This window comes from Emys orbicularis, chromosome 12 (genome assembly GCF_028017835.1).
Source record: "Emys orbicularis isolate rEmyOrb1 chromosome 12, rEmyOrb1.hap1, whole genome shotgun sequence".
NCBI classification, from domain to species: Eukaryota; Metazoa; Chordata; order Testudines; family Emydidae; genus Emys; species Emys orbicularis.
In genome coordinates, this window is record NC_088694.1 from 45454542 (window position 1) to 45481165 (window position 26624).

Below are 26624 nucleotides of genomic sequence, written 5' to 3' on the forward strand. Positions count from 1 at the left end.
AGGAAGGGGATGCAATGCATGACAGTTCGTTAGCAAGAGTTAGGCTAACTGTAACCCTAATAATGCGAGATTTGTAGAAGCGAGGAATGTGTGAGGCGAGTGGGAAAGAACTGTGTGAGAAGTTGTTGCGACCTTGTGTAGATAATATGGAATGTAGACTAAGAGTCTACATTAGTGAGCAAAACAAGATATCAGAATGACCTATGTATAAACAAAATGCAGCTGTTGCTCATTATTGTCTGTAACAAAAGGTATAAATGCTTGCTGTAATTGTTTACCTGTTGAGAGACCTGCTTAGCTCTCTCCCTCTATGCAATTGATAGAGAGAAAGAAAATAAAGTATCTGAGTTGCTGTACCCAAACAAAAAGTGAGAACTCTGTTATTCTCCGACAATTTGGGGGCTCGTCCGGGATCGCAATGGGTGCTTAATTACATCAGGTGCTTTTGAAAGTGTTACCCATAACTAGCATTTGCTTGGGTTCCCCAAAATACAATATTCCTTACCTTCCTCTGGATCACAGAGAGACGTCTTCACTGACTTTGCACGGTCTCTGTGTACGGGCACAGGTCTTTTAATCATGCTAGATGTACCCTTGGGAAATGACACCACAATCATTTTACACTCCAATACCAAAGGAACAAAACGTGTTCTAAATATGTAACTAAGTGGCATGATTCTCATGTACATCAGCTTAATAGAGAGTAACTCAACACAGCTCATAAATTTAAAGTTTTCCACCGTGGTCTGACCTTTCAGCACTGAAACAAGCAATCCAAATCTGTGATGAAATGCAGAACACTTGGTTTTTGTTGTGTGTCTCAACATAGTTGTTGTTGTGGTTGTTGTTGTGTGGCTCAACATAGTTTTTTTAAACTACGCAATTGTTTTTAGGTACGTCCTCTCACTGTGCAAATTAAATATACCAGATTTTCAAAAGAAAACTGTAGTAGGAAGAGAGCCTGAGATATAAGCCCTTGGGTCAAAGGCTTGCTATGAGGCCTGAGGTAAAGTAGTGGGCAAGCTTTACTGATATAAAGCAAAGTTAGCAAAAGTCAGGCTGTGAACAAACATCAGGCTCTGTCTGCTTGCAAGTTCACAGAATCTGGCAAGAACAGGGCTGATATTGCAGAAACACACATTCCAGAAGAGAGGTACTGGAACATCCCAATATCAAGGATGGTAAAAAAACATTCCCCAAGGATAACAGGAACACACTGACCCCTCCTAAAAGATAAGGTCAGGATGACAGTGTAATAAATAGAGATGTTTTCATGTACAAGGAGATGGGTAATAACTAGCCATATTAGGGGACAGTAACTAACTATGTCAGAGGGGCAGTACTAACTTGTTTGTATCAGGGTATAAAGAGGTAACTCTGAGAGAGTATCTTTGTCCAGCCAAGGGAGCAGTGGAAAGTCCCGCCATTCAGTAAGCTGTGTCCATTGTCATGGGCATACATGTCTTAGTATCCTCGTAGAGTCTACCACTTTCTATTACTGTGCTTCATTGACAATAAACCTGGCTGGGCGCCTTTGAACCTTAATGGTTCTTGTGGTCATTGGACGGTTCACTCAAGGTCTGCTATGCCAGCCTTCTACGCAGAGCTGGGACAGCACACAGGAAGAACACACACACACAGCCAAACATCTAACAACAAAAATGTGTGAAGCAAATTCCATCATGTGGAACCATTAGGACTCCTTGCACGTATTTTCAATAGGATTTGAACCCTGGTCTTTCAGGTCCTCAAAACAGACCTCTACCAGTCAAGCATGAATGTTTTTTTAGACAGCAATAGAGTTCTGTAGATTAGGTATCCGCAGGAGCGCTGCCAGCTTTTCCGCCGCCCTAGGCGGTGGAAGGTCCCACCCCAAAATGCCGCCCCCCCCCCACAGAGGCAGCGGAAGGTCCCGCCACCGAAAAACTGCCGCGGTCACCGCCCCCCAAATTGCAGCGCCCTAGGTGACCGCCTAGGTTGCCTAATGGGGTTGCACCAGCCCTGGGTATCCAGAAGGTGGTATGGAGGGTGCTGTGGAGAGGACAGAGGTTTTTTAGAGAGGAGGGCCAGATTTTCAAATGTTTTCAGTGCCAAGAGATTCAGAAAGGTGCCCAGTGGGGTTTGCAAAGGTGACTAAGCAGGATAGGCACCCAGCTCCCATTGGCTCGGAGTCCACCTTTTGAAAGGTAGTGTGAACATAAGAACAGCCATACTGGGTCAGACCAATGGTCCATTTAGCCCAGTATCCTGTCTTCTGACCATGGCCAATGCCAGGTACTTCAGAGGGAATGAACAGAACAGGTAATCATCAAATGATCCAGCCCATGTCACCCATTCCCAGCTTCTTCAGTGTGGCTAAAAAGATGAACCTTGGGTTTGTCATTTGAGAGATCTGGGATCAAGTCTCAACTTTCCCAGGAATGGCATTTTGAAACCTCTCAATTAGTTATTAATGAAGTGCATGAGTGACCCAAGGTGCTGATATTTGACTGCCTTCTAGGAAATGGCCTGAGGCCTTATCCCTCAATAAAGTCCCTTAAATGCATAGAAATATCAACATCAGTCATTAGAGGTGAAACCAGAACCCAGGATCTCCTGGCTGCCAGTTCAGTGCACCTTCCTTAGGTTGGTCCCACTCTTCATGAGCTCATTGCCTGATTTGGTAATGTAGAGGAACAATCACCTTGATTCAATTGGAATATGGAATTAGAGTAGGTTGGAATAGATAAGATATTTTCTCCATGAAAAATTTAGCTTTTCATCAAAGAACCAAAAAAACAATACAAGAACATTAACATTAAGGGTAAAATTTTCCCAGGGGCCAGATTTTCTAGACCACCTAGGTATGGTTCCCAAACTTTGACTTGTGACCCCAAATGGGGTCATGTCATTAAGCAGAGGGAGTCATGGTCATCCCCATTGTGTGGAGGAACTCATTTTGTAGAGCAAAATTGCCTGTGAGGTCATACTTTGTGGAGGATGCCATTTTGACCCCCAGAAAGGCATCCTTCATGCTGTCTGGGGTACCAGGAAGAAATAAGTCATTAAAATGGTGGGGTGCCGGCAAAAAGTTTAGGAACTGTTGGCTAGATTATCAAAGAAACTTCATCAAGGTAACACTCAGCGTCACCACACCTAACTTTTAGGGGCCTAGGAAACCACTGGGATTCACCAAGCCTAAATTCACCAACTAGGCTCCCTGTACAATGAAAAGGGAGAGATTTGTGCCTTAGATTACGATCCACAAAAAACAGCACTCTAGGCAGCTCCTTGCCTAAGATAGCCAATGGAAGATGCCCCTATCTTGGAGATAAGCACCTCCCTCTGCTTGAGATGCTCAAATACAAAGTTAGGCAGAGGAATGGCTATTTTCCTCCAGTTTGTGAATCCCTCTGGGGCTTAGGGATCTGGACGCCCTGTATGGGACTGCAGTGCACATGCTCAGAGGTAGAAACATAGGCGCCTAGGGAAAAATGCTGCAGAAATCATAGAATCATAGAACTGGAAGGGACCTCAAGAGGTGAGCTAGTCCAGTCCCCTGCATTCATGGCAGGACTAGATTTTATCTAGACCATGTAGACACTGCACCAGTTTAGGCACCTACAGAGTTTGGGTGCAGCTGAGCAAGGACTTTGTGGATCCCACTGGGACCTGATTCTGGTATTTAGTTGCCTAAAGAAGCTGTTAGGTTCCTAAATCCTTTTGTGAGTCTAGCCTGAGATGCCTAACTCCCACTGAAATCAAAAGGAGTTAGGTGTCTATCTACATCTTTAGGCACCTTAACACTTACAAATCTAGCCTTTAAGCACTTAGGTCTAAATCCTGTTGACTTTCAATAAGGAGTAATATTGTTATGGCAGACATCACTAGGTAGTGCTGTTACACATAGTATTAAAAGTTATTTTTCTTAGTGAATGAGCAAATGTTCAGCCATGAGGGGAGGAGGGATAGCTGAGTGGTTTGAGCATTGGCTTGCTAAACCCAGGGTTGTGATTTCAATCCTTAAGAGGGCCATTTAGGGATCTGGGGCAAAATCAGTACTTGGTCCTACTAGTGAAGGCAGGGGGCTGGACTCAATGACCTTTCAAGGTCCCTTCCAGTTCTAGGAGATAGAATATCTCTATTAATTTATTTATATGCTGTGTTGTTGTTAGCTTTTGTTATGCAGTTTTTGGTAGAGGGAGCCATGCAAGATGCAGGATGGTTTCAAACCTGATGGAGGACCTGATTTTTAAAGGTCTTTGGACATCTAAAGATACAGATATAAACTGAGTGGGATTTTCAAAAGTGCCTAAGTGAGTTAGGCACCAGACTCCAATTTATTTTCAATGAGACTTAGGTTCCTAAGGGCCAGCTTTTCAAAGGCATTTTGGTGCCTAAAGGAGCTGATAGAGGCTCAGTGGGATTTTCAAAAACTCCTTGCCACCTAATATGGGCATTAAGAACCTATACTTCTGGAAATCAAAATCCCACTAGGCACCTAGCTGCATTTTAGGCACTTAAATATATTTCAAACCCCATGTCTTAGGTGCTTTTCAAAACTGCATTCTAAGTTACCTGATTCGCCGGAGCATTGTGGAGAAGTTTATCTGGTTTGCCCTACCATTCTTCTTCTCCCAGTAACTCCTCAGTTCCCACTCCCCATCACCCAGATTCCTGTGAATATATTTGTCAGTATCTGTCAGTATCTGCTGAGTAATCTTGACCAATAATCATTAGTCTGCTGGGCATTCCCTTTGGTCCAACACAGGGCTCATAAACAACCTAATTCCACACAAAAAAGAGGGGATAAAATAGAAAATATGTTGTAGAATTTGCTCCTGAAAGAGGACTGGGACATAGGAGCATAGGAATTTCAAACCCATGGCCTATCTTCTCCAACATCCTTGCTCCAACCATGGTCAACACCAGCTGCTTCAGAGGAAGATGAAAGTACCCCACCATAGGAAGGTGTGGGGGAAATCTGTCCCCCATGAAGGTCTCATCCTAATTCCCAATAGAGATGGGCTTAAACCATGAAGCATGAGTTTAAACCTTCCAAAACCATTTGCTTTGCATTAACTCTGATTATTTTTGTTGTCCACATAAATGTCCAATGCCTCTTTGAATCTTGCTAAACTCTTGGCCTCCAGAACATCATGTGGTGAAGAGTTCCACAGTCTAATTATGTGTTCTGTAAAAAAGTATTTCCTTTTATTAACATTGAATTTACCACCTTTTAATTAAATGTCCTTCGACCAAAACTTCACTGAACTGCTCCTCCAGGTAAAAAAAAGACAAGACTCTTGTATAATGAATATATAATAGCAGCTGGACACAGACAGATCCAGTGTATCTCTCAGGCTCTCTGGACCTGAGACTGATTTACACACCCTGTGCATCATTGTATCACCACTTAAGGTATTCCTGTGTCTGTCCTGGAATGAACAAGGACTGGACCCTGGTGATGTCTTCTTCACTGCTCATCGGCTTGGAGCCTGGGATTCCAAAGGAGACTAAGGCCTTCTCTACACTACGGGGGTAAATCGATCTAAGCTATGCAGTTTGAGTTGCATTAGTAGCGTAACTCAAGTCAACGTAGCTTAGATCTACTTACCACGGGGTCCGCACTATGCTATATCGACTCCCCTTACTCTTCTCATTCTGGTGGAGTACAGGAGTCAACTGTAGAGTGATCTGAGGTCAATTTAGCTGGTTTTCACTAGACCCACTAAATCGACCACCGATGCATTGATTGCCTCATGTCGATCCCCCGGTAAGTGTAGACAAGCCCTCAGGGAGTTCAAAACGCAGATCCCCCTGGCATTTTCATAGAAATGTAGGGCTGAAAGAAACATGAAAAGATCATCGAGTCCAGCCCCTGCACACAGGACCAAGTAGCCCTAGACCCTCCCTGTGTCCAACCTGTGCAGAAAAAACCTCCAGTGATGGAGATTCCACAGCCTTCCTAGGTCACCTGTTCCGTGCTGAACTACCCTTAGAGTTAGAAAGCTTTTCCTAATATTTAACCTCAATCTGCCTTGCTACAGATTAAGCCTGTCATAACTATAAAGGGAAGGGTAACAGCTCTCCTGTGTACAGTACTATAAAATCCCTCCTGGCCAGAGACTCCAAAATCCTTTTACCTGTAAAGGGTTAAGAAGCTCAGGTAACCTGGCTGACACCTGACCCAAAGGACCAATAAGGGGACAAGATAATCTTGGGGGGGGAAGGCTTTTGTTTGTGCTCTTTGTTTTGGGGGTTGTTCGCTCTTGGGACTGAGAGGGACCAGACATCAATCCAGGTTCTCCACATCTTTCTAAACAAGTCTCTCATATTTCAAACTTGTAAGTAAACAGCCAGGCAAGGCGTGTTAGTTTACCTTTGTTTTCTCAACTTGTAAATGTACCTTTTACTAGAGCATTTATCTCTGTTTGCTGTACTTTGAACCTAAGGCTAGAGGGAGGTCCTCTGAGCTCTTTAAGTTTGATTACCCTGTAAAGTTATTTTCCATCCTGATTTTACAGAGATGATTTTTACCTTTTTCTTTAATTAAAAGCCTTCTTTCTAAGAACCTGATTGATTTTTCCTTGTTTTTAGATCCAAGGGGTTTGGATCTTGATCCACCAGGAGTTGGTGGGAGGAAGGAGGGGGGATGGTTAATTTCTCCTTGTTTTAAGATCCAAGGGGTTTGGATCTGTATTCACCAGGGAATTGGTGAAGAATTTCTCAAGGCTTCCCAGGGAAGGGAATTAGCTTTGGGAATGGTGGCAGCGGACCAGATCTAAGCTGGTAGTTAAGCTTAGAAGTTTTCATGCAGGCCCCCACATTTGTACCCTAACGTTCAGAGTGGGGAAGCAGCCTTGACAAAGCCCATTACCTCTTGTCCTGCCTTTAGTGGACATGGAAAGCAATTGATCACCATCGGCTTTATGACAGCCCTTAACATATTTGAAGAGTGTTATCAGGTCCCCCTTCAGTTTTCTTTTCTCAAAACTGAACATGGCCGGTTTTTTAAACCTTTCCTCTTAGGACAGGTGTTTTAAATGTTTTATCACTTTTGTTGCTCTCCTTGAAACTCTCTCCAATTCATCCACTTTCCTAAAGTGTGGTGACCATAAAGGGACACAGTACTCCAGCTGAGGTCTCACCAGTGTCCAGGAGAGCAGGATGTTTACCTCCCAAAACTTACATACGCCCCTGTCAATCATGCACCCCAGAATGATAGTAACCTTTTTCACAATGGCATTGCATTGTTGGCTCATATTCAATTTGTGATCCATTGGAACCTCCAGATCCTTGTCAGCAGTACTACCACCTCTCCAGTTATTCCCCATTTTCCTAAGTGTAGTACTTTGCACTTTTCTTTATTGAATTTCATCTTGTTGATTTCAAACCAGTTCTCTAATTTTTCAAAGTTGTTTTGAATTGTAATCCTGTCCTCCAAAGAGCTTGCAATGCCTTGCAGCTTCATGTCATCTGCAAATTTTATAAACATAGTCTCCACTCCATTCTCCAAGTCATTAATGAAAATATTGACTATACCAGACCCAGGACTGAACCCTGCATATCCCACTAGATATGCCCTCCCAGTTTGACAGAAAATCATTGATAACTACTCTTTGAGTACAGTCAATCAGTTGTGTACCAACTGTGGTTAGATGTTGATAGATGTTTTGCTGCATGTGTGTGTTCCCTTTGTGTGCCACCCCAGCCCTGCGCAGACAGCTGGCATGGCAGACCTTGAGCAAACCACCCAATCACCACATGATATGTTAAGGGATGAAGGCACACAGCCAGGTTAATTGCCAATGAAGCACAGTACTAGTATCCTGCAGACTCTACTGGACCACTAATACATGTGTGCCCATAACAATGGACCAGCTCAGTGAATGTTGGGACTTTCCATTCCTCCCTAGGCTAGACAATACATTTGAAATACATTTTTATACCACAATAGAAACAAGTTATTACTGCCCCTTCAACATAGTTAGTTACTGCCCTCTTGGTTCAGTCAAAACATCTTTATTATGTACTGTCATCCTGACATTATCTTTTAGGAAGGGTCAGTATGTTCCTGTTCTCCTTGGGGAATGTTTTTGTACCATCCTTGATAATGGGATGTTCTGGTACCACTTAATATCAGGATGTGTTTGCGTAAGTACTCTGTGACTAGCACTACTTAGGAATGTGTATTTCTGCAATATCAGCCCTGTTCTTGCCAGATTCTGTGAGCAGTTCCTGCCTCATACCAGGCCTCTAATATAAGGGCTTATGTCTCACTCTCTCTTCCTACTCCATCTAACTTACAGTAATTTCATCTAGACAACGTTTTATAGGAGTTGGGAGTAGAGGTGGTAAAATTTATTTATCAAGCTCTTTTTTTTTCATGTGAAAATTTTTGATGGAACCAAAAATTTTCACAGAAAATTTTCATTTGATCAAAATGTTCTGGTTTTCCATAGAAAAATTGGAAGCTTAATTAAAAAAAACAGTAAAATTTTCATTTTCACTAACAAAGTTCAGGTTTTGGTTTTCAAAAATGGGGACTTTTTACTGAAAATCATTTTAAACTGAAAATGATTTTTAAAAACAAAAATAAATAGCGAAAACACAATATAAAGACTTTTTTTACTGAAAATATTTTTCAAAAGCAATTTTTTCCAATTTCAGCTTTACTTAAAAATTGGGTGGTGGGGGGATGTGGTAAATTGTAAGAAACTTTTTTTTAAATTTCCCATTAAAAAATAAATAGTATTCTCCATTCTGCTCTGTTTGGCAGTCTTCCCACAGGATTATTTGAAAATCAAAAGCTATAGCTACCTAACTTTGTGTGGTGGCATCACTATAGAGTTGTTAGAATTATGTTTATAATAAAGTTATTATCTTTATTGTCATATTATCATTCAGAAATACAAGGTGGGTAAGGTAATATCTTTTACTGGACCAACTTCTGTTGGTGAGAGAGACAAGCTTTTGAGCTACGCAGAGCTCTTCTTGAGGTCTAGACAAGGTAACCCAAGTGTCCAAGCTAAATACAAGATGAATTTAAATTCATAGGTCTGCTGGACACTAAAAAACATGGACTTAACAGAGACTGTTTTTATGGCCTATTACAACAATTTGTCAAACACCCTGCTGCCTACTAACCCTCCTTTGTCCTATGAGTGCAGCCCACTGCATTTTATGTGGTCTTCTACAACATATATTTAGGTTGGACACTCGCATTACCTTCTCCAGACCTAAAGAAGAACTCTGTGAAGCTCAAAAGCTTGTCTCTTCCACCAACAAAAGTTTGGTCCAATAAAAGACCTTCTCCCTGACCTCCTCTCTCACAAATCCTGGGACAACCCAACACAGCTACAACTACAACAGTAAGGCTCGGTTGGAAATTCAGTTCCTGATGCCTGTTGTATAAATACCAGGTTAGTCCCTGAGCCCTTTACACACTACCCATTTTCCAGAATAATATTGATAGTAAAGTAATTTTCTTTAGTTAAGAAAACATTTCCTGATGATTGTTCTCTTCAGAGCATCTCTCACTTCCTTGTTCCTGAGGCTGTACGTAATGGGGTTCAACATGGGAGTGATGACAGAGTAGGAAAGAGAAAGTATTTTCCCCATCCCTGACACAGAAGTAGAACTAGGGTGCAGATAGTTAATGATTCCTGTCCCGTAGAAGAGAGTCACCACAATGAGATGGGAGGAACAGGTGGAGAAAGCTTTACACCTGCCCTCAACTGACGGTATCTTCAGGATGGTGAAGATGATGAGTAGGTAGGAGACCAGGATGAGGATGAAGGGCAAGGGGATGAAAATCAGGAGAATGGTGAAGATAACCACTTTATTCAGGAAGGTGACGCCACAGGCCAGCTTCAGCACAGGGGTGATGTCACAGAAGAAGTGGTTGATTTCATGGGAAACACAGAAATGCAAGTTGAATATGATTATAACGTGGCCCAGTGATCCAACCAGACCACTGAGCCATGAGCCAGAGGCCAGCCCCATGCACTTTGTGTGGTTCATGATGCTCGAATAATGCAGAGGGTGGCATATGGCCACGTATCGGTCATAAGCCATGGCAGCCAGCAGAAAGCATTCCACACCCCCTAAGGCCACAAAGAAATACATCTGTGTGGCACAGCCGAGGAAGGAGATGCTTTTATCCCCGGACAGGAGGTTCACCAACATCTTGGGGACTGTGACTGAGGTGTAGCAGATCTCCAGGATGGACAGGACCTTGAGAAAAAAATACATGGGGGTGTGAAGAGCAGCATCTGCCATGGTGATGGTAAAGATGAGAAGGTTCCCAGTGAGGGTCATCATGTAGGTTGCGAGGAACATGGAGAAGAATAGCAGGTGCAGCTGGGGATGGTCAGAGAATCCTAGGAGAATGAATCTGAAGGCATCTGTGTGATTCCCTGTCATCCTTTAGGTTGTGGTCTCCTCAGCATTAGCCTTGTACCTGTGCAAAGATAGTAATCAACATTGCCTCAAGTTCCCATTAAATTCAATGAACCTGTGGGCTCCTTACTGGGCACTGTGTTATGGTTACAGTATTGATTGGTAGGACATAAGGAGACAGGTTTCACTAGCCTGAGTAATGTCATCTTCTTAAATCCTCATGATTGAGGAAGACAAAGCTGATCCATAAAAATAACTAGTAAACCTGGGATTTTCAAAGTATCCTAAGGGAGTTAGGCACTTGACTTCCATTGCATTTCAAGTGCCTGACTCTCTTATGCTTCTTTGAAAAATTCCATCCTAATATGAAAATAAGAAATTATTTTTTCTTATTTTCATTTCTTCTACAGTCCTGATGTTTATTCGCATATGTTTTATGTAAATTAGAAATGTTGGAAAACATTATAAAAGTGTCACCAAAAATTCACATCATGATAGACGTTAAGGCTAGAAAACAACATGGGGATCATAACACAGGACAGAGAATTTCATCCAATGATTCCTGCATCAACACGAACAAGTTGCAGGTCAGCTGGAAGAACTTTAAGATAAACTCTCAATCTTAATTCAAAGACTCCAAATTATGATAAATTGACTTCAGTTTTGTGCAGGAAAACAATATTAAATTACAAATGCACTTTTATTTCTTAGCTTTTGTCCTAAATGGTGAAAATTAAAGTTGGTTGAAAATTTTTCAATAAGGCAGCTCTCCATCGGAAGATACATTTTCATCAGCATGAAAACATTTCACAGGAATGTATTGATTTTAACAATTTTTTCATTGGTAAAAAGTCTAAATGAATGGTTTTGACTTTCTGATTTTGTTTCAATCATGTCTAAAGCTTTCATTTCAATGAAATGAAAATGTTTCATTTAACTTTCCCATTCTATGGAAAATGCTGAAATTTTGACTTTTTATTCTAATTAAGAATGAAAACAAATTTTGCAATGTTGGAATTTCCCATGAAATGGAAATTCCATTTTTCAACCATCTCTAGTGGAATTATGTACTAGTAGTAGTAGTAGTAGTAGTAGTCCACACACTTTCAGCTCAAAACGGTCAAAAACTAAACATTTCCAGTTGAAAACTTCCAAAAATAAAAAACAAAACAAAAATCCTTTCATCTGAAATCCCCAATTTTTCCAGTTTTTGGCTGAAATTTTTGGGTTTTCTGAGGAAAAGTTGAAAAAGTTTGAGGGAAACTGACACTTTCTGTGAAAATCATTGATTCATCAAAAAATTGATTTTCTGTTGAAAATCCCAATTTATAAATATAAAGGCCAGCACTGCTAATAAACACAGAGACTGAACAGGTCTCCCAGATCAATTCAATCAACCCAGCAACAGCATAAACATAACAAGAGTTAATCGAGAGACCTCCTCACCATAGTCTTACAATACTGCTACCCAGCCCAATCCAACACTCATTTTTCTTTGGGCAAGAGACAAAAGGTGAACAGTGCCATGTAACTTGAAGGCTGACAAACTGGGACTGTTATGAACCAGGGGAGGAAGGGAATTCTAAAGATTCAGGGATTCCAATGGAGAATGTCATGCCAGCCATTAGAGTGGACCGGAAAATGAGAATTTCATTTCATGGCAACTTTTGAGGGTTCAACTTTTATTTTCTCTCTGCATTGGGCTGAAAATTAAAACATTCAAATGTTTTCAGGAAACAGAATTGTGTCAGAATGTCCATTTTCAGTATGAAAACCTGAGTGTATCAATTTGGGTCCCTCTCTGAAGGAACAGGGAGCTCTGGACCATAAAAACCTTCCCAATGAACATTTTGAGTTTGTCTACAGTGGTGCTGGAAGGCATAATTTTCATCTCAAGGAGACATACACATGTTAGCTCTGTTCAAGCTAGCAAGCTAAAGTAGTGGCATGAGGGACTAGCTACCTGAGTACATACCTAGGCTCCCAAACAGGTACACCCTTCTCATGCCATTGTGTCTACACTTCTATTTTTAGCATGCTAGGCTGATCAGAGCTAGCACAGGTATGTCTACCCGAGATGAAAATTACAGCTCCAGTGTGGACAACCCTTTTGTGCAAACTGATACCTCCCAGTAAAACATTTCAGTTTTGACAAAATATCATATTTTGTTAAAATTTCATTTTGTCAATAAATGTTCTGACCAGCTATACTAGACATCCCCTCTCTCTTTCTTATGTCCCTTCAGGAACCTTCCATGACTCCAACTCTGGACGTATGTCATAGGAATAAAGACATCTCTTACACAAGCAGCTCCCAGGCCATTTAGGGCTTTACAGGTCAAGTCCAAAATTTTAAAATCAACTCAGAAACCAATAGGCAGCCGGTGCAGATCATAGAGCATGGGATTCATATGTCAATGATTCTTGGGAGGTGATTGTTCTCAGTTTCAGGCTGGAGTCATGGTTCTCTGCTTGCACAGTAAGATATGCTGGACCACCTTATGGCAGATTGGGAAAGGCTGAACCAGAGGTAATGTCCTATTGTTGGACAAAGCTTCCCTTTTCTCTCCTAGTGGCAGTAGCCAACATCAGATGAACAGGCAAACCAACTCTTTGGCCATCTAAGACACATCTCTATAAAGCACTTGCATAGTATGGAGAGAGGTGCAGTATAAAGAAAGAGGGTGGATCGATAGATAGATACTGTGGAAAGCTAATCTACCAGAAAACTTATGTAAGATGAGTATTAGGGCAAAGATAGCAAACTCCATCCCTTCTTTTGCTTCTTTGTAAAGACTGTATATAAAATCCAGTACTAATATTGTGTTATACAATCACAAAAATCTCATATTTTTGGTTACACTGTACAGTAAGCTTTCCATTTAGCAATTATTTATAAAGGTTTTGTGAATGATTGGCAGATATCATAAGCATATTCCGGACTAGGTAGCATGAGTTACAGGTGGCTATAAGCACAAGAAAATGTTGCAGATGATTATAAGTAGCACTGGTCGGAACATTTTTAATTAAAAATTTCTTGATGGTTTTGTGGAAACCAAAAAGTTTCATGGTGACTTATTGATTTCAATGACACTTTTGTCGTTGAAAAATTTCACAGAGAGAGAGGAAGAACCAAAAAAAGATGTTTCAACAAAATTCTGTTTCACAAAATCTTTCAAAAAGTTTGGGTTTTGTTCCAAAGCCAAATGAAATTTTTTTTGGAAACCTCAAAAGTCTTCACGAAATGGAATTGATCTCTAGCCAAATCTAGTTATCCCCATTCTTCTGAGCAACTTGTTGGGCTCTATAACCATCTAAAACAATTGATTAACTTTTTATTAAAACATCTAAGCATGTATTCATATTTATAGATGGGCCCATAAGATGTGTCTCAATCTTCCATGGATGTCATTTCAGTTAGATCCTGGTTTAAGCCAGTGAAACGGAAAGCAGAACTGTTCCTACTGGACCAAATTCTGATACCCTTATTCTTCATGAAGAGTGCCTTACTTCACAAGAAGCTCCACTGAAGCTGATGGAGGAGTAAAGAGGCTACTCGACATGAGTAAGTGTATCAGAACCGCTAACACAGCAGAGTCAGATGGTGGCCAACAAATGACCAGGATAGCGTTCCTGATAATGCACCATTCTTTGGCAAATTATCTCATTGACTATGTATTCTGTGAAAAAACAAATTCCTTACCTGCTTCTATGAGGGAAACTGCACTGACTCCATGGGACTTTGTAGGTATCAGGCAGGGGTATTTTAATGATGTTAGTTATAGTCAAGGGAACCAGTCCCTCAAGCATTCTTCAACCAAATCAAAACCAAACAAGAAAGCCTTGTGATGTAAGGCCTCCAATCTTCTCTCACTAATACCAGCAGACCCCAGCTAACACAGCTCTGTGAGTTTTTCACCCTGGGAAGAGAGAAAAGTATCTGGCTTATGGTTGCAAAGTCACGCAACAGTGACACAACAGCAGTGAAGCCTTGTGCCACTTGTGTTGCTGTTCTCCAAGCTGCAGATTGTGTCTGATTGAGCAAACATAAAAACACAAGACTTATAAAAGTTTTAATCCCATAATCACTAGGCTAAATTGAAGTATCTGGTATTGTATCCATTCAACCAAGCTGAATCTGGACTATTATCTTTGTTTATGCAGAAGGAAGGGGACTGAAGGGAGAGGGGTTTGGATATCTGGTTTGCATTTGTCAGGGCTGAGGCCTACATCTGTTTGCCGATATGGTGGCCACAGACAACAGAAATCTAAAAATAGTGGTGTATTTCAGATATATGTCTAGGTACTATTTATTTTTATTAGTAAATAATGAAGAGGACAGGACACTGATTCAGAGTGATCTGGATCTTTTTTAATGGTGAGAATAATTAGCCATTCAAGGATAGAATCACTTGATGATTACCTGTTCTGTTCATTTCCTCAGAAGTACCTGGCATTGGCCACTGTTGGAAAACAGGTTACTGGGGTAGATGGACCATTGTTCTGACCCAATCTGGCTGTTCTTATGTTGTTAATCATTGGAACAATTTACAAAAGTTCATGGTAGATTTCCCATCACTGGCAATTTTTAAATCAAGATTGGACGTTTTTTCTAAAAGATCTGCTCTAGGAATTAATTTGGGGCAGTTCTCTGGCCTGTGTTATATAGGAGATCACAATGGTCCCTTCTGGCCTTAGAATATATGAATCTATGAACCTATAAATAATCATCTGGCTGCCAGCTGGAGTGCCTCATGAGTATTATGTACTGATGCAGGAATGGAAGCTTAACAGCTCATGGCATTAACAGAAAATGATGGAAATTCTCCTACCCCTCATGAGTGAATTCTGATCTTCATAATCCCTCATTCATGGCACCGAGAATGATTAAACTGAGTGTGGTGCATACGATATGTTTGAAAACCTAGTGAGTAAAACTCCTTCATTGTTTGCCGACTCTGCTAAAGATTCCTACAAGACGATACCCAGTTCAGCCAGGTTCATCCTTAAGCTTTGCAACAGTCACAACAACAAACCAGATATTTAGCTGGTGTAAATTGGCATAAGTCCATTAAAATCAGCAGAAGGACCACCTGAAGTCTGGCCTATTATTTTTAATATGTCGGGGTGACTCTGAAGTCCTTCTCTGCTAGCGAGCTCCAGGTTAATTGCTTCTGAGTCTCATCTGAAAAACAAAGTAAGAAATCAGATTGATCCAAAATAGAAATTAAATACAATGGCATTTGTTTAACTTTGTTCTCACTTGCAATGGTGTAAATCAGAAGTAAGCTGATTCCTCTCTCTTTCACCCTGATGTAAACCAGGAGTAACTCCATTGGAGACAATGGGACTGATTCCCCTCTCTCTCTCTGTGATGTTCCCCTCTGGTGTTATCTGGACCGGTGATCTGCTAGGTCACTCCAATCCTTGACTCTGGGAGCCAGCCTTACCCTGCTCTGCTGTGAGAACCCCCACTCCTGGGCTGTTCACTCACAGCCTCTAGCATGTAAGCTGCTCCTTGGGTTGTGCAACTGAATGACACTAGCCAATATCTCTGGTCCCAGACACAACCCTAGGAACCTCCGTCTTTCAGTGTCCAGTTATGCCCACTGGACGCTGCACGCTTATATGAGTTCTTCAATTTAACAAAGAAAATGATATGTACCAGGCTTGTTATCCCAAGGGGAGACTCTGACATGCTTCAAACCAAACCCACTGCTTCAGGTAGAATAAACAATCAGATTTGTTAACTACAAAGATAAATTTTAAGTGATTATAAGTCAAAGCATAACAAGTCAGATTTGGTCAAATGAAATAAAAGCAAAATGCATTCTGAGCTGATCTTAACACTTTCAGTGCCCTTACAAACTTAGATGCTTCTCACCACAGGCAGTCTGGTTGCCCTTCAGCCAGACTCTCCCCTTTGGTCAGTGCTTCAGTCGCTTCGTGGTGATGTTTGTAGATGGAGGTGGAAGAGAGAGGAAGAGCATGGCAAACGTCTCTCCCTTTTATCATGTCCTTTCTTCCCTCTTGGCTTTGCCCCCCCCCCACCTTCAGAGTCAGGTGAGCATTACCTCATCACAATCCCAAACTGACCAAAGGAAGGGGGTGACTCACTTGAAGTCCAACAGAATCTTTTGTTGCTGCCTAGGCCACCGTCCTTTGTCTCTGTGAAGCTGGGCTGGGTTTGTCCCATACCTGCCCTGATGAGGTGTGAACTGCCTCTCTGCTCTTGGAGAGTTATTGCCTGGGCTTGCTTTAAGCCATGAGGATACATTTTCGGCCTCATAACTATATACATGAAATTATAACCTGTAACATTACTATAACATTACTGTAACAATTACTGTAACATCACTATAACAACCATGCTCAGTGCATTATGAGCCTTCCGAAGACACCCAACATGACAAACTTTCCATTGGATACCACACAATCATTTTATAAAGATGAACATGGGGGTGTAGGCTGTTCCCCCGAGGTACAAAGCATCACACTCTCATCTTCAGGGACCTAAGTGTGATTGTGGCAAAGTGGTTTATTGTGTACTTTTCTGTGCAATGTTCTTCCTGATTTCTGCACAGCCAACCCAGTACGGGAGGGGGGCATCATAATCTGCTGATGATTCATATTTGTTGAGAAAACTTATTTGTTGAGAAAACACAATCACTATATATACTGCACAAATACATACACAGGGGATAAGAACCCTGGGTTCTTCAGTGCTCATATACTATGGTGTTGTGCAGGTTTCCTTTGAGGATAAGGGCTGAGAAGCAAGATATGGAGTGATCACTTTGTGAAAAGTGTTCATCCTTGGGTGGTATGGTATTTTTGTCTTTTATCACTTTTTCTATGTGAGTTAATTCAAGAACACAGTGATTGTCAGGTTTCACCCACTTAGCTGTTCTTGGGGCAGTTAGTGCACTGGATGAGGTGCACCACGTGTTGTGATAGGCATGTGTAGGACCCATGGATATCAAAAGGTGTGTTGTCAGGGATGATGATCAGTGTAGCAGTGGAGATACGTCTAAAGTTTTTGCATCTGTTCTGTTAGGGTCTGGGCTGCCTTGAGTTGGTGAGGACTGGTCTGTGAGGAGTTCGCTTCTGATGATGAGCTTGGAGAGGTTGGGAGGTTGTGTGAGGGCGACAAGAGAGGGTTCAGGAAAGATTTCTTTCAGGATGTGGTCCCCATCAAGTATGGTTTATAATTGTTTAATGATACCCCCTATGGATTCCAGTTGGGGGTGATAAGTGACAACCAGAGATGTGCGGTTGGAGGGGGTTTTATATCTGTATTGAAACAGATTCTCTCAAGGTATTTGATGTGATCTTCTCTCTCCTTGTCCGGTGAAGGCAGTTTTAAGTGTGCTAAGATGTATATACTGTACTTTCTCCCCAGAGCATATTCTGTGGTCTCTGGGTGCCTGGCTGCAGACAATAGATTTCTTGGTGTGTTTGGGATACCTTCACAGATCCAGGTAACCACCCCAAACCCCCAGTAGCAGGTGTACTGCTGTAGAGTTTTAAGGGTACTCGTACCCTCAGATACTACCATGATGGAGACTATTTAAGTACCAATGTAGAATATCTAAGGAAATGTTTGCACTGTGATTCTTTACAATGATTTACAAATGTCACTTAAATCAACCTCACATTATTTGGGCTGTAAGACAAGTAAGTCAATGTTCTTATACTCAATTTTTTAGTAGCCAGCACTTCCAGTGAGGACCCTTGCTTTTGGGTATCTCAATTTCTGTATCACCAATTTGAGCCACCTTGGCTTGGATTTCAAAGGATCTTAGTATTGAGATGACTTAGCTTATACGATCAAGTGACTTTCTCTGTGAGATAGAAAATAAAGTATCTCCAAATATTGCTCCAGTCTCCAAAATCGTTCCGAGCAAGTGGGCAAGCTGGCTCTTTGCTTTTATATATCACAGAAAAGTGAAATCATTTCCCCTGCTCCCCAGTCGATAGTGGGAATCAGCACAGCTAATGGAGTCAATGTGCCTTCTCCTTACTTGGTGTAAATAGGTGTAGCTCCATTGAAGTCAAAATGACCTAGCGTATATCAGCCATAGCTCCACTGGAGTCAGTGGCCAGATCCCCAGCTGGTATATAATGACAAGGCAACATTTTTCTGTTTTACACCAGCGTAGCTGGGAAACCATTTTTTTAAACCAATGCACACTGGATGCATGGGACTATAGAATGTCCTACGTTGTAAAACTGAGTCTCTCTGTATCTCCAGTGATGAGATGTTTTTACCTATATTGGCCCATCGACTTCACGGGAGATTTGTGCAGATCACTTACTGGTTATAAAGTGCTTCATAAAGAATTAAGAGTTGGAATATGCAGCATTCTCTCCCCAAATTCATGTAAATGTATTGCTGCGGTGCAATAACTGGGTAAAAAACTGTTGTTTTGCACTCAGTAGATGCCAGCTCACAAATTAAGTACAGTTGAATTAAACAGTTTCAAACAGTTCCAAAAGATAAAAATTACTAAGCTCTGTAATGTAACTTCCGTCTCTCCCCCCACCTCAACATTGAACATTTCATGAACTGGTTGTCAAAAGGTTTTCTCAGTTGTTTTAATTACCGATACCCAGGAGCACAAATTTATCAGCTCTTTATATTTCTGTGTGTATTTGAGAGAGAGAGAGAGAGAGAATAATTTGTCTTTTGGTTTCCAAGGGCATCAATGAGAAACCAAACCCAGGCGCTAGAGTTCGTTCTGTTGGGGCTCACCAGTATCCCTGAGCTGCAATGACTCCTCTTCAGGGTGCTTTTCTTAGCCTACATGTTGACCTTAATGGGGAACGTCCTCATCATCATCATCATCATCACCTGCACTGACTACCATCTCTGCAGCCCTATGTACTTCTTCCTCCGGAACCTGTCCTTCTTAGAGATCTGATTAACCATAGCCATTGTCCCCAGGATGCTGACAGATCTTAGGACAGAGAGGAGAACAATATCCTTTGCCACTTGCCTCTCACAGAATTTTTTCCACTTCTTTGGGGGTATGGAATTTTTCCTGATGGCAGCCATCTCGTTTGACTGCTATGTGGTCATATGCTACCCGCTTTGGTATATGTCCATCATGAGCCAAAGGCTGTGCTTCCTGCAGGTTATTTTCTCCTGGATGGGAGGACTTCTGCTCATCCTTACACCTATTGTCCTGACCAGCCGGCTCTCGTTCTGCAAATCCAACGTAATCAATCACTTCTTCTGCGACTATACCCCTCTGCTGCAGATCTCCTGTGGGGACAAGCATCTCCTGGAGCTTATCCATTTCCTGCTGGATTTCTTCACCGTGCTCAGCACCTTATTGCTAATATTAGTGTCCTACACCTACATCCTCATCACCATCATGCAAATCCCCTCTGCCAAGGAGCACCAACGGGCTTTCTCCACCTGCTCCTCGCACCTCATTGTCATCTCCATCTGCTATGGCAGCTGCATTCTCATGTACGACAGGCCCATACAGGAAGAAGGCCTGGACCTCAACAACGGCCTCACCACCATCAACTCCATGCTTGCCCCCTTGCTGAACCCTTTTATTTACACACTGAGGAACCAGCAAGTGAAGGAAGCGCTGAGAGAAGTGGCAAGAAAGACGTTTTCTCCCAAGGACACGAGAGTCTTCTGTGCAGTGCAGAAATAATAATTAATTAAAAGAAGCAGTGAAATTAAAATGTCCCAATCCTTCATTTTCTATCTACTGTGATTATTCTGTCAGGCAGTGAGCCAGTGTCCTTCCAGGAGGCACGATGTAGCACAACTAAAAAGTGACTGCTGTCAGGGCCTCATGGAGGGGGTTGTTTCCATTGTAAGAAGGCAGAGGTGGGCCAGTGGGATAATCACTTGTAGGCCTGTTGCAAAATGATTGTTTTCTGCCTTGAAAAAGTTTGATTCCAATATTTTCTTCAGATTTTTTTTGCAGGTTTTTCAGGTATCCATTGAAAAACTGAAATATGAGGGTTTGGGGGTTATTTGTTTGTTTGTTTTATTTTCAGCAGCTGAAAAATGAAAGAAAAATGTATTTTTTCAAGCAAAAATGTGAAGTTGTTTTCATTTTGCAGCAGCAAAGAATTGGTTGTTGTTTCACAAAAGCTTCCATTGAAAACAACTTTTTGATGGAAAATTTTCTCCAGGTTTATTTGCTCCATGGATGTATAAGACCTCCCGCTCTGACTTTGCAGAGAGCTGGCATGCTGGTGGTAGTTCTTCAGCAGGGGTACCTCATGTGAGGTAACTCTGCCATCGATCTGCACCCTAGACATGAAGATAGACTAGACGCAATAAATCGACTCCTGCTGGATCTATCACTGCCCGCCGATCCGGGGTGTGGTGCATATGATATTTCTAAAAACCTAGTGAATAAAACTCCTTTGTTGTTCAATAAGAATCAAATGTGTTAGTACCTGTTAGTAAATAGTAATACCTTTAGTTCTTTCCTTCTTTCTTTCTGTATATTTGATTCATTTATATATATTAACTATTCTTTAGAATCTTTATCTTCAACAAAGAGTATGTTTGAAGTCTAAGGCCCAGAACACTTGTCTTTACCAATAAGTAACCCTATTCAGGAATTTATTTATTATGCTATATTTAATAACTCTAGGGTGCCTCCATGTCTGTAAAACTCTAGATATTCTTGGAAACCATCTCCTTAACATATATATGAAATGCTAACATAAGCATATATAGACTAGGGAAACTAATAAGAAATTATTATTATAGCAGATGTTTTCTGTTGGGGAAATCAACATGGAAGAATGATTGTGGGGTAAGCAAGACCCACTGAGAGATATTACCTTGAGGAATTGTTAGTCCTCTCAGTAGTAAACAATCATGCCTTCTCACATGAGTCAGGTAAACTGAGACTGTATAGAAATGACATCACAACGTATGTTTCTGGGAGAAAATTCTTGGCAACTAGGTTTCCTTTGTCTGAAACCCTGTAGAATGATACTGATATGATAATTTAGTGGGGGGAATGAAAACTGCACAGCCCTTCCAGGTGCAGGAGAGAGACAGATCCAACTCTTAGTCTGACAACAAAGGGTGGTAATGTATCTATTTATTTCTGTATTCTTTCTAGTGCTGTACTAATCTCTGATTAATAATCTTAGATTAAATAATTTCAATTGAGTCTCTTATTTCGACAATCTCAAATCGTTAATTCAGATACACAACAAATATGAAGCATTGCAACATTCACAACAACAAACAAAATATTTACCTGGTGTAAATTGGCATAACTCCATTAAAATCAGCAGAAGTACCACCTGAAGTCTGGCCTATTATTTTTAATGCATGTCAGGGGTGACTCTGAAATCCTTTTCTGCTGGCGAGCTCCAGGTTAATTGCTTCTGAGTCTCATCTGGAAAACAAAGTAAGAAATCAGATTGATCCAAAATAGAAATTAAATACAATGGCATTCATTTGATTTTGTTGTCACTTGCACTGCTGTAAATCAGAAGTAATCTGATTCCCCCTCTCTTTCACCCTGGTGCAAATCAGTAGTAACTCCATTGGAGTCAATGGGATTGATTCCTTTCCTCTCTCATCTTCAGGGACCTGATTGTGATTGGGGTAAAATGGTTTATTGTGTATTTTTCTGTGCATTGTTCTTCCTGATTTCTGCACAGCCCACCTGGTACAGCTCAGGGGGGTTAATGGTTTTCTGATGATTAATATTCATGAGACAATCCAATTGCTATGTATACTACACAAATACATATCTAACAGTGACAGACCTTGGTTGTCGGCAGGCGGGATGGAACCTGGGGCCTCGGGAGTTAAGTGCATGAGCCTCTACTGCATGAGCTAAAAGCCAACTGGCTGTTAGGTAAGGCTATAGAGTTTTTATCTCTCTAAGTGGTCTCGGGGCCACTAGATGAGACAGAACACCACACCCAGGAGGTGTCTGGGTTACATATACACAGGGGATTAAGAACCCTGGGTTCTTCAGCACCAAAATGCCAGGCCTTTCCACAGCAAAATTCATGTGCCTGTAAGAAACCCCAAATCTACTGTCATCAGCCACTAGGGGGCAACATCTCACCCTCACTCATACTTGCAAAGCTGATGCATTACACCGGCTCCAGGAAAACCCTGAACCATGGACCTTTGAGGTGGGGGCTTTCCAGAGCCAGAGGGAGCTAATTTTACACTGAGACCTTGGCTGGTCTCCCCAAAAATGGTGGCATGGTGCAGAACACTGGCTCTGAGTTCGCAGCTCCAGATAGATGGAAATAGTTGCCACCACTTCCCCAATTACAATGAGGCCTCATTTGGGAAGGGGGTGGCCATGGGCATGAGTAGTGTGGAAGGGAAGGTGGCTATGGCCAAGGTGGAGGCAGTGGGAGTGTACTCTGGCTGTGTACCTACATGAGCAACGATGCACTTTCACCACACCTTCTACACGGCCCCCGCCCCCCACTCGCTTCATTCCCCCTCCCTCTGTCACTCACTCTCTCCCACCCTCTCTCACTGGCTGGGGGTATGGGCTCTGGGGTGGGGCTGGGGGATGAGGGGTGGGGGAGAGGGCTCCAGGCTGGGGCAGGAGGCTGTGGTGCTGGGGGGTATGGGCTCTGGGCTGGAGATGCAGGCTCTGGGTGGGGCCAGAAATTAGGGGTGCAGGGTTTGGGAGGGGTGAGGACTCCAGCTGGGGGTGCAGGTTCTGGGGTGGTGCTGGGATGAGGGGTTTGGCGTGCAGAATGGGGCTCAGGACTGGAGCAGGGAGTTGGGGTGTTGGGGGGTACAGGCTGCAGGATGGAGTTTGGGTGTGGGAGGGGACTCTGGACTGGGGCAGGGGCATCGGGGTGCAGGGTCCCTGATGTGCTTACTGCAGCTCCCAGGAAGCAGGAACCGTGACCAATGAGAGCTGCGATGTGGCACCTGTGGGCACGAGGGCTGCGCATGGAGCCACCCTGGCCACCTATGTGCCACAAGGACCTGGTGGCTGCTTCCGGGAGTTGCACCGCCGACCGGACTTTTAATGGTCCAGTTGGCGATGCCAAACGGAGCCACCAGGGTCCCTTTTCAACCAAGCGTTCCTGTCAAAAACAGGATGCCTGGCAACCCTATTGGTCAAGTTCTGTGCTTTAGGAGCTGATGGGCAATAGTTCTAGCCCTGCCTCCCCAAGGGTGGGTTGATGCAATTTGTGCAGCGATTCCATGTTTTTTGCTTAGTTCAAAAGGCAATTACCCACTCTCATCCCAGATAATGGCGGAAGTGTGAGGATCATATAAAAAAGATGCCTGGTTTGGGTTGAAACCCAAGGTGGAAAGCCATCTGTACTACACCAGAAGTGAGGGAGGTATTCAAGGCTCCAGTGGTTTGGGTGCTAACCTGGCACTTGAAACACCTGTGTTTAATTTCTCGTGTGACATTAAGCAAGTCACTTAGCTTCTCTGTGGTTCAATGTCCCTAAATCGGGTTTATAGGACTTCCCGACCTCACACTGGACCGGAGAATACAGCAGATTGATCATATAGCCTGGTGTTTCAGGCACTCAGCTGGGATGTAAAAGACTCAAGTTCCTGCTCCAATGATTGTTTAATTATGTTAGATAACGTGGAACAGCTTTGACAGGAGAGACTGAGAAAAGTCTGCTTTAGAATCCCCAATAGTTTAGTGATTAGGATTCTGAGACAGGAGATCTAGATTCAATTCCCAGCAGAGTGGGGATTCAAGCTTGGGTCTCACACACACTTAGTGAGTGCCGTAACCACTGGATTGGGTTGGTGGAGGAGGGCAGCAGCATCTCCTCTTGTGGCTGTGTTTTGTGCAGGGTTTTTTAAACAAAAAGCAAAATATTTTCTAGTTTTTGTTTTTCATTGCAAAATTGGAAAAATTCCACAAAGCATTTGGGGGTTTTTGGTGGAAAAAAATGTTTTGTTTTGTTTTTTAATTCCATTCAACATTTTTCATGGAAAATATGTACCCACTTTTCACCACCTCTGGCGTTTACCCAGGAAACAGTATGGAGATGTGAACTTCTTTTGCTCCTCCACACTGAGATTTTCAAAACCTCCTATGGGCTGCCCCATTCCTCAAATACCTTATCCAGCTTTGAGAGGGACAAGTTGGGTGAGGTTATATCTTTCATTGGACCAACTTCTGTTGGTGGAAGGGACAAGCTTTCACACTTCACAGGGCTCTTCTTCAGGTATGGGGAAATTACTCAGAGTGTTACAGCTAAACACACAGTGGGGCAGATTGTTCATCATGAGGAATAAACTCATGTTGCAGGAGGAAACTTAAAATGACATGGGCAATTAACACCAGTAAATGATATTACCTCACCCACCTTGTCTCTCTCATATTCTGTATTCAGCACTGCTACCGCAACACTGCAATTATTCAGCTTTGACAATCTTCTCCTTAACCATCACATGTTCCCTTTGAACCCAGCCTAAGTAACTTGATTAGGCAATAACTCATAGATTCCAAGTCAAAAGGGACCCTTTGTTGGGATTCCCTCTGGGACCTTTTCCACTCAGCCTATCCATAACACCTTGTCTACTTCTGGGAGAACACTTCATCCAGTTCTCTGGGATCCAAAACACTCAGTTCAACTCCAGATTTCATCACTCAGGTTCCTTTATCTGGCATACAGCAAAGCTACTCTGAGTTGATCAAAATCAAGTGTAGGGATGAGTATAGGGCATACCACACATCCAAAGTTACAGAGACAACCTCTTCCTTTACATACATTTACACGTTTCATTCAATTTGCTGTACATTACACCACACATTTTTGTATCAGTTTGGTTACTTTGCTGGAACCATTCCCTGTATAAGATGCCCTGTCCATGTGCTGTTCATGTGGAACCTGATCTTTACATTCCTGGTTTATCTTGTCCATTGTCCCTAGCATCAGGGTGTTGCAGCTTATTTTAGCTAGCATGACATCCTGACTCCAGCATGCTGCTTGTCAAGCCCCTGTTTACAACTTAAACTTCCATTCACCTTCCCGATCATACCCACTCAGAAATGAGGCAAGTTACTGATGTCAAGACAGGTCTACACCATTGTGATCATCTAGTCTGACCTGTATAACACAGGCCAGAGAACTTCCCCAAAATAATTTCTACAGGAGAGCTTTTGGAAAAACATGGAATCATGCAAGTACATGGAGATTTTACCTATCTCACAGAGCTTGAAGGGACCCTGAAAGGTCATTAAGTCTAGCTCCCTGCCTTCACTAACAGAACCAAGTACTGATTTTGCCCCAGATCCCTAAGTGCCCCCTCAAGAATTGAAATCACAACCCTGGGTTTAGCAAACCAATGCTCAAACAACTGAGCTATCCGTCCCTCCCCAATTTGAGAGATATTACCTTGAGGAATTGTTAGTCCTCTCAGTAGTAAACAATCATGCCTTCTCACATGAGTCAGGTAAACTGAGACTGTATAGAAATGACATCACAACGTATGTCAACTGTGAGAGGCAAGCGGCAAAGGATATTGTTCTCCTCTCTGTCCTAAGATCTGTCAGCATCCTGGGGACGACGACTGTGGTTAAGGAGATCTCTAAGAAGGACAAGTTCCGGAGGAAGAAGTACATAGGGCTGTGGAGGTGGTAGTCAGTGCAGGTGATGATGATGATGAGGACGTTCCCCATTAAGGTCAACATGTAGGCTAAGAAAAGCACCCCGAAGAGGAGTCGTTGCAGCTCAGGGATACTGGTGAGCCCCAACAGAACGAACTCTGGCACCTGAGTTTGGTTTCTCATTGATGCTCTTGGAAACCAAAAGAGGAATAATTCTCAATGTTTCGCAAATACACACACACATAAAGAGCCTATAAACTTCTGCTCCTAGCTATCAATAATTAAATCAACAGGCAAAACCTTTGCACAACCATTTGATGAAATGTTCAAATGGTGAGGTAGAGGGAGGGACAGTTACTTTATAGAGCTCAGCAATTTTTATTTTCTGAAACACTTTGCAAATCTTTAATTCAACTCACTTAATTTATGAGCCAATATCTACTGAGTGCATCATGACAATTTCTTATCCAGTCATTGTACTGCAGCAATCCATTGACATGGATCTGGGGAGAGAATATGGCAGATTCTAACACTTAATCCTTTATGAATCACTTTATAACCAGTAAGTGATCTGCACAAAACTCCCCTGAAGTCAATGGGCCAATATAGGTAAAAACATCTCATCACTGGAGATACAGAGAGACTCAATTTTAGAACATAGGACAT

General features: G+C 42.3%; 1 protein-coding gene and 1 pseudogene across 1 annotated transcript; one reads left to right on the top strand and one right to left on the bottom strand.

The window, feature by feature from the left end:
- Positions 1-9471: 9471 nt before the first annotated feature.
- Positions 9472-10407, bottom strand: LOC135887108 (olfactory receptor 10A7-like). Its single transcript, XM_065414892.1, has one exon. It carries the CDS (start codon positions 10405-10407, stop codon positions 9472-9474), a length of 936 nt encoding a protein of 311 aa, XP_065270964.1.
- An 8684-nt stretch (positions 10408-19091) lies between these two features.
- LOC135886321 (olfactory receptor 6C4-like) lies at positions 19092-20057 on the top strand (annotated as a pseudogene).
- The last annotated feature ends 6567 nt before the right edge of the window (positions 20058-26624 follow it).

Excerpts from the sequence above, each read along its gene's own strand:
- LOC135887108 (XM_065414892.1), bottom strand. The coding sequence starts at position 10,407 with ATGACAGGGAATCACACAGATGCCTTCAGATTCATTCTCCTAGGATTC.